At 38.4% G+C, this 14,015-nt stretch overlaps 1 protein-coding gene across 1 annotated transcript; it reads right to left on the reverse strand.

Moving 5' to 3' along the window:
- Positions 1-10,121: 10,121 nt before the first annotated feature.
- LOC149795907 (uncharacterized) lies at positions 10,122-10,766 on the reverse strand. Its single transcript, XM_089963883.1, has one exon. It carries the CDS (start codon positions 10,764-10,766, stop codon positions 10,122-10,124), a length of 645 nt encoding a protein of 214 aa, XP_089820009.1.
- Positions 10,767-14,015: the final 3,249 nt, after the last annotated feature.

Below are 14,015 nucleotides of genomic sequence, written 5' to 3' on the forward strand. Positions count from 1 at the left end.
TTATTCAGAAACTGTTATAAATACAGAAACTGTTATAAATACAGAAACTGTTAAATACAGAAACTATTATTCAGAAACTGTTATAAATACAGAAACTGTTATTATTCAGAAACTGTTATAAATACAGAAACCGCTACAAATACAGAAACCGTTATTATTCAGAAACTGTTATAAATACAGAAACCGCTACAAATACAGAAACCGTTATTATTCAGAAACTGTTATAAATACAGAAACCGCTACAAATACAGAAACCGTTATTATTCAGAAACCGCTGTTTAGTGTAAATATTGGTTCCTTAGCTATATAGCTAGCTATATATTAACTTCCGAAACATATGTTCGTAACAATGTTTGATAGCTCGATCAGTATGGTATTGGACTGTGGCGCTCGCGGTCCAGGATCGAATCCCCATGGCTGACAATTTGTCGGTGGTGCGCATAATTGCGATTTTTATAATAGTGGGGGGAACCGCAAGATCCCCTCCGCTCAGCAAATTCACAACCACAATATTGACTTGTGGTTGATACATATTTTCGTATCACCCACTGGATTAATTATTGTGGGTGTGATTTTGCTGAGCGTATATGTTTGTACTGTCCTTAGTTAAGTTATATGTTTGTACTTCATTCATAATCTGAGCTCGCTAATACACTCGATAGGGGCTCTTCATTCATTGTATATAACCATTTCATTGTATATAACCATTTCATTGTATGTATGTCCGATAAACTTGGTAGATTGCGGTGGCAAGCTACGAGTTTAATGAGGACTGTGCTGTCCTTAGTTAGTGCCGTATTCATAATCTGAGCTCGCTAATACACTCGATAGGGGCTCTTCATTCATTGTATATATGTTATATGTATGTCCGATAAACTTGGTAGATTGCGGTGGCAAGCTACGAGTTTAATGAGGACTGTGCTGTCCTTAATTAGTTATATGTTATATGTATATCCTCTAAACTTGGTAGATTGCGGTGGCAAGCTACGAGTTTATGAGGGTTGTGCCGTCCTCCCTCTTGGGCCTCTAGACCGTTGTTTGGCGGGTTAGGGGCTCTCGTAGAGGGAATATTTGCCTAATGAACTTGGTAGATTGCGGTGGCAAGCTACAAGTTCTTGGCTGTGCTGTCCCTGAAACATCCCGACGAACTCGCTAATACACTCGATAGGTGTTCTAGGGATATTTTTTTTTATTTTAAAGATTTATATATTATATAATGAACCATGAAAATATCAATGATGTAATTGTCGCTATTAAAAAATTAAAAAAAGATGGAATTAATATATCTGATGAACTTAATCCTGAAAAAATAGTTTCTGACTTTGAGATTTTACAAGAACGTAAAACCATGGGGACACACACACTATCATCTGAATACAGGCTCATGAAACGGATTCAATCGGCAATGTTTCAGTCGCTAGCTACCGTAGAAGATGATCATGTGAAGGAGTTCGTTCCTCTTTCTACCGCCGTAGAAAGAATTAAGTCGTTATTATCCCACGAGTATGAGGCGAAGAAAACGATTAGTACCCGCATAAGACTATTAAGAAAAATAATGTCAGCGAGTAACTTCGTTACTGATGAAACGATCCAAGGTAACTTCGTTACTGATGAAACGATCCAGAGTAACTTCGTTACTGATGAAACGATCCAAGGTAACCTCGTTACTGATGATAATGAAAATGAAAGTTTTGGTAACTGGGGTCCATGTCAACGCTGACCACGTGTATTGGTAGTCAAAATCAAGAAAGTTCTAACCTTGTCAAATTGTTCCTAATAAATTTTATTTATTATAAATTTTATTTTTACTGAGGATTTATTTTTTTTTTTACTAAAATCAAGAAAAATGCACAAATTACTTGATTCTGACGGGGTAGTTGGTAGTCAAAATCAAAGAAAAATGCACGAACTACTTGATTTCTGATGGGGTAGTTGGTAGTCAAAATCAGGAAAATTGAGCAATTTCGTTGTATTTTAGTAAAAAAAAAATAAAAATCTCAGTAAAAATAATATTATTAATACATAAAATTTGTTAGGAACAATTTGACAAGGTTAGAACTTTCTTGATTTTGATGGGGTAGTTGGTAGTCAAAATCAAGTAGTTCGTGCATTTTTATGTTTCTGACGGGGTAGTTGGTAGTCAAAATCAAGTAGTTCGTGCATTTTTATGTTTCTGAGGGGGTAGTTGGTAGTCAAAATCAAGTAATTTGTACAATTTCAGTAAAATTAATAAATATTATTTTTTTTAAGTTGATCGAATTTGATTCTGATCTCTGTTACAAATGTTCTTCTAACTGTTAAGAAATCCTCGTGTGTAAAAACCTCCTCCACATGAAGATCTACGATAAAGTCTTTACGACAAAAGTCCTTACGACTTTACATACAGATTTATTACAAGCTCTTCTTCACGTATGTCAATCAAGCGATTAAGGTGGTCTGTGAGTTTAAAATTGATTCGTGTTAACATATTATTGTGACACCGCAAATACACGGGATTAGTTGGTTCTTGCACGATTAAATTTCCAGGGGGAACTTGTGGTGTGAACGTGTACAGGATGTATCCTTGTTGAGCCTGATTTGATCTTCCGAGATCTATTTGATAGCTGCCATCGATTACGTCACAAACCAGATTGACCGCGACCGTCGATGTTATATTAACGATCCGCGGGGATACGTGCCTTCCACCGCCGTGTGGATCATTATCATATCTGAGAACAACTGCTAATGGTGCTAGTTTTTTCCATGCATCGAGTATTTTAGGAAAAAACTCATCAATGACATCACTGACAGATTTTCTCAACTCGGTTACACTATACCCGGGGAATTTAAAATTTGGTACATCGGCTTCTGTTAATTTATATTTTTCTAACCATGCCTTTGCATCAGAATTTTTAGGTGATTTTAAAAGACTAACCGTGGCCTGAACTATTCGGTTATTAAAATATTCCATATCTGATATAAGCTGATTTAATCTTTCCACACGCGTGATGATTTTTTCACGCGATGACGCTGATATGTCAAAAATATGTTCGTTAAAATACTGATTTAGTTGATCTAGTTGTTTTTTACACTCTTGATTGATTTCCTGAAAATATCTAATAATATCACTCCGATCAAAACTCACATCATATCTCCACTCCCCCTGATTTATAAAAGACCATGCCTCAATATCTTCGCGAAAGATAAACTTGTCAAGCATCGATTTACTTTTTAAAATACTTAGGAACACCTTGTATGATGGATAAATTTGATGATATGATTGTCTATCCGTGACATAATCAGACTTTTTCGGTTCTGGTGGTATCGGTGTTATCGGTGGTAATATTTCAGGCCAACCTAGCACTGATCTGATTGAAGATTGATAAATATCAACGGCATAATCAGGCGAGTTTATTTCAACCGTCGAGGACAACGTCGGCTCATGAACATTAATTGATATTTTTGATTCCTTTCCCGTTATTGATTTTATTCTACGCGCAAATTCCTCACTGATCTCTTCAATCTGGTAACTGCCAGTTGGTATTTCAACAACAACCCAGTCAGGTGTTCCATCGGGTTTGTTCTTGTTAGCAAATACAAGCGAATTATTTGCTGGTGTACCATGAAACGATTTTGATCTGATATTGGGCCAGCTGTAATATACCCGTAATTGAGCTAGTGCTATTTCTTTTACTGGAATTGCAGTAGGAAAATTAACACTAAATTCAGGATTAGTTGAACTTACCGAGATCATCGTTATCTTTGGCGGAGTTGTGTTGGTCACGATCTGCTGGAGTAATTCTGTCATTATTAATACTTGTATCTTTAATACCTTCATCGTATATTTTGGTCATCATTGAAAATTCGAAATCAGATATAATTCCATCACTGAGACTCGCTGATAACAACGAGGATAATTTCGAGTATGCTACCGTCGCTGTATGTAATTTTATTTTGTAATCGGATAACTTTTCGTTCGTACAAGTACATATTTTTTTTGTGATGATACCAAGCACACCTGCAATAGTTGTTGCTGCCGAAATACAAACAGTTACAGCTACTGGTGCCATCGTTGTCAACGCTGATAATATTACACCGGTTCCAGCAACAACAGCGGATACTGAATAAACAATCACATCAACGATAACCAATCGTCGTCGATATTTTTTTACTTTTACTGTATATTGATCAACTTGATCTTTTAGCGCAGCCTGCCATTCACGTGCTTGATTGTATCTGTATTGTGCACCGTCCATATATATTTATGCAATAAACAATTGAGGTGTTTCAGCTACAAATTCCAAACACCACCAGTAAGATGTTGCGGTTAATGTCTTATCATCTACTTCCAGGATAAATACTTCTTCGATTCCGCTATTTAATATAACAGATACAACCCCGGAAAACCTGTCTGTGGAATGACGCCATGGAAACGTTGTAAATATTTCAAATTTTGCAGCACTAAACACAGATAGCCTGTACACGCCAGTGACTGTTGCGGTATATTTGATATTTTTATTTTGCTGCGACCATGTTGCAAATCCCGATGATACCGTGCATACGATGTTTGTGATATGCCCGGGAGTTATTTCAGCTGGAATTTTAATCAGATTGGTTTTATTGATAATCTCAGGAATTCCCGCTACGATGTCTAGTTGTGTTCGTTTGATCGTGTCTAGGTTACTTTTGATATCAGAAAGTTTCATGTCAATGACGGAAGGATTTCCAAAGAACTTATTTATGGCATCATCGGTTTTTTGAAAATTTCTTCGAAGCCTTGTAAACGCGCCCGTGTGAACGTCATACTCGGCCCGTAGCGTGGATAATTTACCGTCTACGGTGCCATAGTTGACATCGACGTATTTTTTTGTTGCTGCGTCTTCGTCAGATGTTGGATCTTTTAAAACTACTATTTTGTTTCCGTTCATGCTGAGTTCACCCATCATTGTGTCACCGGTGTTTCTCACGCGATTAGCAACACTTTTTACAATTTCATCTCTGATGGTTTTAAGTGACATACTTGAATCTCTGATTTTTCCGCTATCAGTAAACACGGGAATATTATCCGTAACTGCACCGAGTACTCGCCGGACTATATCATTCCATCTGATATTGCTGGTTTTTAGTTTACCATATCGATCTTGAAAAATAACAACTTCATCTGGGTCAACTCCAGCAAGGTTCATAATATCAGCGAGGTCATCTTTAGTCGCATACTTTGACAGATCAACGTCGGATTTTATTTTATACCAGTAGAAGATCTTCCGTAAATGTCAACCATTATAATAAGATCCGTTGTTTAAAATGCTTTACGCGCAACATATCGGTTGCTTGTATAATCGTGCACGACTTTATGTGGCGGCTTGGATGATTTTGATATTGCGTCGAGTACATTAATTACTTCACGGCCGCATATTGGCGGATCTGTCATTGTTTGTGTGGGTAGCGTTGAATACCAAACTTTATAACCGCTAGTTGTTGCGTGGAGTGGTGCGACATACTTGATAAATTCAACAGGTGGAGCTAACCCGTACGAGTCAAAATAAACAATTCCACGCGGATCAATCGCGTATGATACCCAATGAGTACCAGGTCCGGAACGTTTGTCGAGATTAATAATACCTGTTTCTAGTTTGTTTGGTTGTTTCGGTAATTGATCTCGCATAAAAACACCTCTAAAGGCGGATATTTTTAATTTTTTAGCAGCATCAAGTAAATCAAAATTTGATGATGGAACATTTAACGAAATGACCCTGGAAGCCTTAGGCCTCTCCCCCAACGAGATCCCGGTAATCTTAGACCGCGCCCCTTTTTTTTGTATCCCCGCCCTGTTGCTTTCTTTAGTGCTGTTCCAACAGCACCTAACGCGGCCGCTTTTGCTACGGCTGGAGCAGCTGCAGCTATTAATGCCGGAATGGCCGCAAGAAGTGGAAATATACCACCTGTTTTAACCATGTCTTTGATGGCGCTCGAGGAGAGATGGAATTGAACTCCAGTTTTTGATTCTAGGGCTTTATTGAAATGTTTAATCTGATTATTTGTCAGCGATAATTTGTTTGGACCACCACCAATTTGATCTCGTTTTAGTGATATTTTAGTTCTGCATTTGTTGGCGGTTTTTGATTGAAGCTTTTTTACCTGACCCGGGGTCAGAGTAACATTAACATGACCATACGACATTTTTATATAAAATATATTTTTCTAAATAACACGATTAAAGATTTTCCACCGGTGCATCAACGACCCTCATTCGACCACTGCCACCTTCAATTAACATGGCTTTGTCGCTAAGTATGACCGCGATCGCTCTGTAATCAACACCACCACCGGTATTTAATGTTGCTTTGAGATGTATATCAACGACAGATTGTTTTGATAGATCAAGATGTTCTAATGAAAAATAATAAATCGGATACAATTTTTTAAAATCTAGTTGTGATATTTGCAACCCGGTATCAACATTTTGATCACGTCCCATAAATGACATCAAACGATGATATGCACGTCCTATATGATTTAATGCATAATTTAGTTGTACATTTTCTGTTGGTTCCTGTTGTCCGTTTATCCGTAAAGAAATATCTGTGAGACCTAGTTGGTCAAATATCATATGAGAGTGAGTTTGTGAGTTTAAACGATCAGTTCTCTGAAAAGCAATAAAAATATGTCGTGGTGCAGAAACACCCTGTTGTGATGCTATATGCCATGTAAACTGACCGTTAACGTTAGTTTGCATACTGTCTGTGCTTGTTGTTAACCATGACAACAAGGATTTACCACCTGCATCCATGAAAGAAATTAATCGCTGTTCTTCTGCGATCGTTGGAGTCATTACCGGCATCCACAGTGAAAGTTTTGATAATACTACTTTACCAGCATCACCAACGGGTCTCCACAGAGCATCATTATCATCGTTCTTTCTTACAAGAACAACCGTGTGTCTAGCTCCAAAAATAACCTTTTTAACATTCCTGCAAAATCCAAAAATATGCGATAGTGGAATTGTACATGAAAAACCTCTATTGCCTCCTAGCAACATATTTCTAAGTGCTGCAAATCCCAAGTTGAAATTTTCATTAGAACCATGAACCACTGGCCAGATATCAGCATCAGCGGCATCGGCAAAATCTCTTGGTCGTCTTATATTATACGGATCGCTTTCAGGGTGATTGGAGTTATCTTTCACAAACATCATTGTGGGACCTGCTGATCTTGTATAATCATCAGAATATCTCGCCAGACCAATTATTGTTGTAGCAACGTCGACATCATTCTGAATTGATTCAATATTTTTTCCATCAATCATGTATGTGGCGCCACTAAATAATGCTATGATCCCGTTGTTGACAAAACCAATTTTTACTGGATCTAAGTAATTAGTATCATCCGTTTTTATAATTGTACCTTCTACCTCAAGAAAGGCATCAGCGGGTAAAAAGTATCTACTTGTATCATGAACTTGTAGTTCAATTCTCCCCGGCTGATTTGGTTGTTTTGCGTCATAGGAATAAAATTGATAATCACGTACAGATTCATCCTTAAGAACGGGTGCTTCCATATCAAATGCTGTGTCGGATACGCGCTTGAACATTTTATTATAATTATTTTTCGTCTAACACGTTGATCACCGCCTTCGGAAAGTTCCACCTCGGGAAGTTCCACTTCCTGATATCAAACTTGAGATATTATTTCCAGATTCACCGAGTCCTTGATCTGCTAACGCCGCTAGTTTTTGATTTGCAGCCTGATTTATTATTTTACTAACATCTGCAGGCATCACCTCAGTACTTGGTAATTTTACTAGTGGTTGTTGTTTTCGTCGCAATAATCGTGATAATCTTTCTTTGATGGCCGAGAACGCCTTACCAGCAACATTGACAATTGCACCAGGAGCTTTATCACGAACAATATCAATAGCCTTCATCGATAATTGTTTTGCAACAGGTGCTACTTTTGGAGCTATCCTCGTGAATAATCCTCGAATGACATCACCAAGTCCATCTCCGTAAATTGCTTCATAGATTGGTAATCGTGAGTTTACCGCTCTAACCTGTGTGGGTTTACGATGATTATCATGCACAATCATCTTATTTTATTTACCATTTATCTAACAACTAGTCATCAACGAGCTCATCAATAAGTTCTCGGTAAACGCCGATATCCATGATACCACCTTGAAATAGTCGCCGACAAATATCAGCTGCTTCATTGGTTATTTCTGGTGAATTATTTCCAGCTCGTTTTCCTCCTATGAGAACTTCTAACCGTGACACGTCATTGATGATATTATCAGGACATAAACCAGATCCTGTTTTAGGTTCATCTTGGGGTGGTGGTTGCATTACCGGAGTAGGTACTTCAGTGGTGTCCGGGGGTGAACCTTCTCGAAATCCATGCGGTGAACCTGTCGGTGTAAATGTCATTTTCGGTGCAGGAATTTTCCTCGAGGAGGGTGATTTAAGTGACTCTTTAGCCTTTTTAATTTCCGACATCAACCTTTGCTGCGGCGAAGAAGATTGTTGTTGTTCTATTTGTTGCAGAGGTGGAGGAAGCTGATACTGGGAGGACTCTCCTTGTTTTGGTTGTTCCCGTCTCTCTCTATAAAGTCTTTTTACTTCTTCTTTAAGTCCTTCAAATTCTGGACCTCTAGCTTGTTTTTTGTTGTAATATACGCGATATATCCATTTAATGAAATTATCATCATTTGTTTTTTCATAACGGGGTTTTAAAATACTAGATTTATTAGATAAACTATTTAATATTTCTTCAGGTAATCTCTCTCTTTCAGTTTTTCTAATTTCCTCAACAACTCCTTCGTTAAATTTTGCAATTAATTCTACGTTTTCTCCTGCTGGTTTGGATTTAGATGCAAGTTTTTTTCTCACATCGGCGACTTCAGTACGAAGTTCTTCAATGCCTTCAAGTATTTCCTCATCAACAGGTGGAGGTTGAGCTGCGGCTATGTCAGTTGGAAGGTCTCGTAAAATCTTTTTTGTTTGTTTGGTTCTTCTTGCTGTTTTTTCAGCCTGCACTGCAGTTTGTTCTAATACCGGAAAAATACCCTTTTTCCTCTTCTCATCTTCCTCCGCAATATCTCCCCATATAGTTTTTTCAACAGCCGATGCAGCTTTCTTAGTAGCTACAGTGACGGGTTTAAATAGTTTTTTAGTGTCTTCTTCGTACTCAACTTTTGATTCCTGCTGCGCTTGCAGATTTTTTCTAAATGAGTCTCTGACAGGAAGAAATTTTTTAATTGTTTCTAATCGTTCTCGAGCTGTTCTTGCAGTATGAGATTCTGGATGTACCATTTTTATTATAACATAATAATTTAATTAATATCAGCAGAAGAGGAGCAGCAGAGAGGTGTGATGATAAAATTAAATTGAATTAAACAGATATCATTAATATAATGAACAACTGTGCGTGGCTGCGTCAAGGAACAACAGATAAATGCAACAAAAGGTGCCGTGGAGAATATTGCAAGAAACATAATTATCTTATAAAGAAACATCCTCATGCTGGTCCACGAAGATGTGTTGGATGTAACAACGGCGTTAGAGGATTATATCAGATTTGTAAAAATTGCGGTGGAGATCGATACAGAAGTTTGATGATATATTATAAACACAGAAAGAACATAAATCCAAAAATAGAAAAACCACCATCAGAACTTGAATATTACTTGAAACATAGAACAAATAAAGATGAAACAAATAAAGATGAAACAGATGAAGATTGCCATGATTCAGATGATGATTCCCAATATTGATAGCAGCAGAGAGGGGCGTCTACGGTTCTGTTTGGGACAAACAATAATCGTAGACGTGGTAATTGACCTCTATGAGTGGTCACTATTTTTTTTGGTAAAACACAAGGGTGACCGTTCCCCTAAGTGGTCTGTTCACCTTCTCTGCTGCTGCTTGTGCCTTTTAGTCCTTCCAGTGCTGTACAGAGTGTGTTTTGAAATATTTCTGCTGCAGATGATATTCCAAAAATGAGCCGTTTATATCTTCGTACTCCAATATGGGTTGAGAATGTTGTAATATTTCTAGATTTTTCGTCCAATTCCAGTTGATGGTAACCCGAATTTAGGTCAAGCTTGGAGAATACGGTTGCACCGTTCAGATCTGCTATAAGGTCATCTACTGTTGGTGTGATGTGTCTCTCGCGAAGTACTGCTTCATTGGGCCAACGCATATCAACGCAGATCCTAATTTCGTCGGGGTTTTTCGGTTCGGGAACAACCACAACTGAAGATACCCAAGGAGTTGGTCCGTGTATCTTTTCGATAATGTCCAATTCTTCAAGTCTTGCCAACTCTTTTTCAACTTTTTTCCGAATATGAAATGGAATACATCGATGGGTTGAGTTACATGGATTACAGTATCATCAGTGTGAAGGTGTATCTGTACGTCTTTTAGTTTTCCAATTCCTTTGAAGATATCTGGGTACTTTTTACGCAATTCTTCAGACTTGCTTTTCGCTGTAGCACATATTCTTGGAATTATTTGCAACTGTATGCTTGTTTCATAACTCAGTAGGTTTCCGAAGTTTCCTTTCGTTGCATAGAATGGAGCTGTAGTGATCTTATACTTTGTTTCAGATTTGGCTTGAAATTTGCCAACGATATGTAATTTCGTTTCTGATCCGTAGACAAATACGTTTGTGTCTGTTTTCTGCAGTTTAGGCTTAGGTTTCAGCTTTGCAAATGTATGTTCGTCCATGACATTAATGCTTGATCCTGTGTCAGCCAGTACCTCTATTTGTGTTCCATCTACTTCTGCCATTGTGTGAGGTTGTTTTGGTTTCAGAGAATTGACTTTATCCCTAGTTCGCAGTCCAAAGGTGTATTCTTCATCTGAATTCTCATATGTGCTACATCTATCTTGCTAGCTTTCTACTTGATTAACTATGCTTTCTGCCTTGAGTCTTGATCTACAGACTTTAGCAAAATGGTTTTTCTTCTTGCAGAAATTGCATTATCTCCCTTTTGCAGGACACTGCCTATCTTTGTGTGGATATTCACCACCACAATTTCGGCATGTTTGGGTTTTGTATTGTTGTTTGTTGGTGTCTTTAGCTTTCTCAGTGAAATGCGTCTTGTTTCTGCGACGACTCGGTGTCCTTCGTTTTGTTATGGCATTGACATTCACTCTTTCTGATTTTTCTATTTATCTTGCTTGTCTGTCAGAGAGTTCCATGGAACGGGCAAGTGTAAGAAGATGTGTAAGGTCCATCTCTTCATGAAGTGCACGACGTCCAAGACGTGTTGACAAACATCCTTGAATTATTTGTGATCTTATTTCTTTGTCGATATCACTGAACTCGCATGTTGCTGAAAGCTGCCTTAGCTTGGTGTGGAAATCATCAATCGACTGTCCATTTTGTTGTTTTTCTTGCCGAAATTTGTAGATTTCAAATTCGTGGTTCTCCTTTGGTGCAAAATAGTTTGTCAACTTTTCTACGGCGGTTGGATAATTTTCTCCTTTTACTTGGAGGGTTTCAAAAATGTCGTTTACTTCCTCTCCTGCATAGTGTAAAAGCAATACACGTCGACGTTTTGTCCTTAATGTCCATTCCGATTAAGAGGTTATCAAGTCGTTTCACCCACTTCTTCCATCGAACATCAGGTGCGTTTTCATGGACTTAGAATGGTGGGAAAATAGGCAAACTTGCTGCCATTATCAGAAATATGGACTTTCACTACAAGTGTACAACACGGTAGAAGGTCTGTAATAGTTCTCTGAGTAGAATGACACAAATGTCCCAATTCTTCTCTTGTTATCCTCAGCTTTTTGGCTATATCCTCGTCGCCATTGTAATGGTTGTGGTTTTGTAATGAGAGAGGAAAAGACATGTTTCTACAATCACACGTTTATTCCATAGCATACAGATTATAACTGACTTGCTTGCCTGACCTACATCTAGCACCCTATCTGTCAGCCTTAAATCCAATCTCTAAACATACTGATTCAGCAGTGGGGAAGTCTATATTACCATATAGTACTGCTTCTAGAACACTACAGTTAGGTAGTACTGACAGTTGTAATTTTGAATCAAAGGAGCATGGTTGTTATGAAGAGGTATTATCGAATCCGGTTTTCAAGCCAAAGTTAAGTCTCTTAATATAGGTAATTAGTTATTAGTCATAAAAAGGGTCGAGGTTGCGGAAACATGAACGATTGAATATCTTCAGGAAAGATGAAACTTTACTTCGTCCGTTTTGTGTAGTCCATTGAGTAACAAAGTCACCCAGTACCAAACGGTCCCACTAACGATGCGGTTGGATCGGTTCTCCATGAAATTTGATTAGCTCATTGATCATCGGTGCTACGATTTGGAATTGTCAGTCACAGAAATGTTGTGATAAGGTACTGATGTCCTCCATAAATTTCTTCGTAAATTTCCTGTTCAGGTCTCCATCGTGGTAGTACTTCCGATGGGTTCTAGTATTGCTCTTAGAGCCTCAGCATATTGAATAGTTGCCTCGTAGTCGTGCAATACGTAGCTTGGTCAAACATGTAGTTGACAATACCTGCTGGTTCTTTCATATCTTGTTGTGTTTTTGTCTGGTCACTTCTTGACTTGGTTTTCCTCTTTTCCCAGATTGTTGAGTAGCCGCTCTTTGATTGAAGCGGTTGGTGATCCTGTTGCTGAAATTATTGTTGTATGTGCTGTTGGCGTGTGTTGCGTCGAGATAGCTATTCGATATATATGTTTACCTTGGTTAGGTTCTTTATATGTTGTTGGTATTGTTTTTGTGTTTGATGTAGTTGTAAGTCCTGATTTGCTCCAGATATAGGCTCAGAAGTAGTACTGGTATCTTTTTGTTGTTGTTGTGGGTGTTCTTTTCCCAGGTGCGATTGTGAATGGAGTTCTTTTGTCTAGTGTTAGAGCTATCCCTTTTTCTCTGGGTGTATTAATTGCCTCAGACCCCGTCTCACATTGTTGCTTGCTCTTGCCTCCGCCGAGCCCCTGTGGGAGCCCTCTTTTTGAGATTGAATTAAACACACTGTAGTTGTGGATGTTGGTGGATTGATGTTGGTGAATTAAGACAGACCTCCCTTGTTAGATTCGTTGAAGTTGGTATACTTCGCTGTGGAGTTCTTTGAGTCAGGCAATTGTGGAATCGATACTTGGGTTCGGTCGGGCATGTGATTGTTTTGTATTTTCCCTCCGTTATATCTCTTATGATCTTCTTAATGCCAGACTTCTTTGGGGTCTGTTTCTCCAATTGTATCTAGCTGCATCATCCTACCACATCAGCAAAAATGCAGTACATTTTGCCTGGACTCGTATGCTTCATCCTGTAGCGACTTGGAGGCATGAGGGAGTTCATCTCTGGCACACAAGAGAGGATTCCAAGAAGCTGTGTACGAAATATGCGTCAGAAGGTAATGAATCTCCCAATTATAAGTGTTTTCTTTTCTCACAGGTAATCAATTGTAGTAAATGCTAGCTGAAAGATCCTCCATCGGGCTCTCTTCAATAAGTCACCCACGGCTCACTGATGCTCCTCTTGGAAACCATCTGACATGTCAGAAGTGCCACAGATGTAGAAGTCGAGGGTAGTGGCAGAAAGGTCATGTTTTTCTTGTTTTCTTTTTTTCTTTTGCTCCTGGTTTCCTTTCTTTCTTATTCGCTTCTCTCGAAGCAGTGATCGACATCATCTTTTTAACCAAACTTTAAGTTCTTCTGTTGAAACATTTTTGAGGAGGGGCTTTTTTTCTTGGAGGTGGCTGATAGGACATTCGGATTCCATTTTAAGAGGGAATGATTGATGACACCTCCTAAAGAGCAAGTGTCTCCAGGTTTCAAAATGATTTGCTTTTTGGTTTGAGTATCGATTCTGGGATCTGCCAGTTGCTACAAGGCTACTTTTATGTTTTTCAAACAAAACCGCTTGATTTGATGAGGGATGTGAATGATGCCTTGAAGTAATTGACGTGCTGTCATCTTAACCCATCGCAAAACGTCCTTAAGACTGGCTTAGAACACATGGCCTCGCACTTGTGAATTTTTCTCGCAACTGATGC

The sequence above is a fragment of the Sinohyriopsis cumingii genome, chromosome 7 (assembly GCF_028554795.1).
Source record: "Sinohyriopsis cumingii isolate HCF-2022 chromosome 7, ASM2855479v2, whole genome shotgun sequence".
Taxonomy (NCBI): Eukaryota; Metazoa; Mollusca; class Bivalvia; order Unionida; family Unionidae; genus Sinohyriopsis; species Sinohyriopsis cumingii.

Bases quoted from the DNA above. Each gene is read 5' to 3' on its own strand.
- LOC149795907 (XM_089963883.1), bottom strand. From the start codon at position 10,766: ATGGCAGAAGTAGATGGAACACAAATAGAGGTACTGGCTGACACAGGA.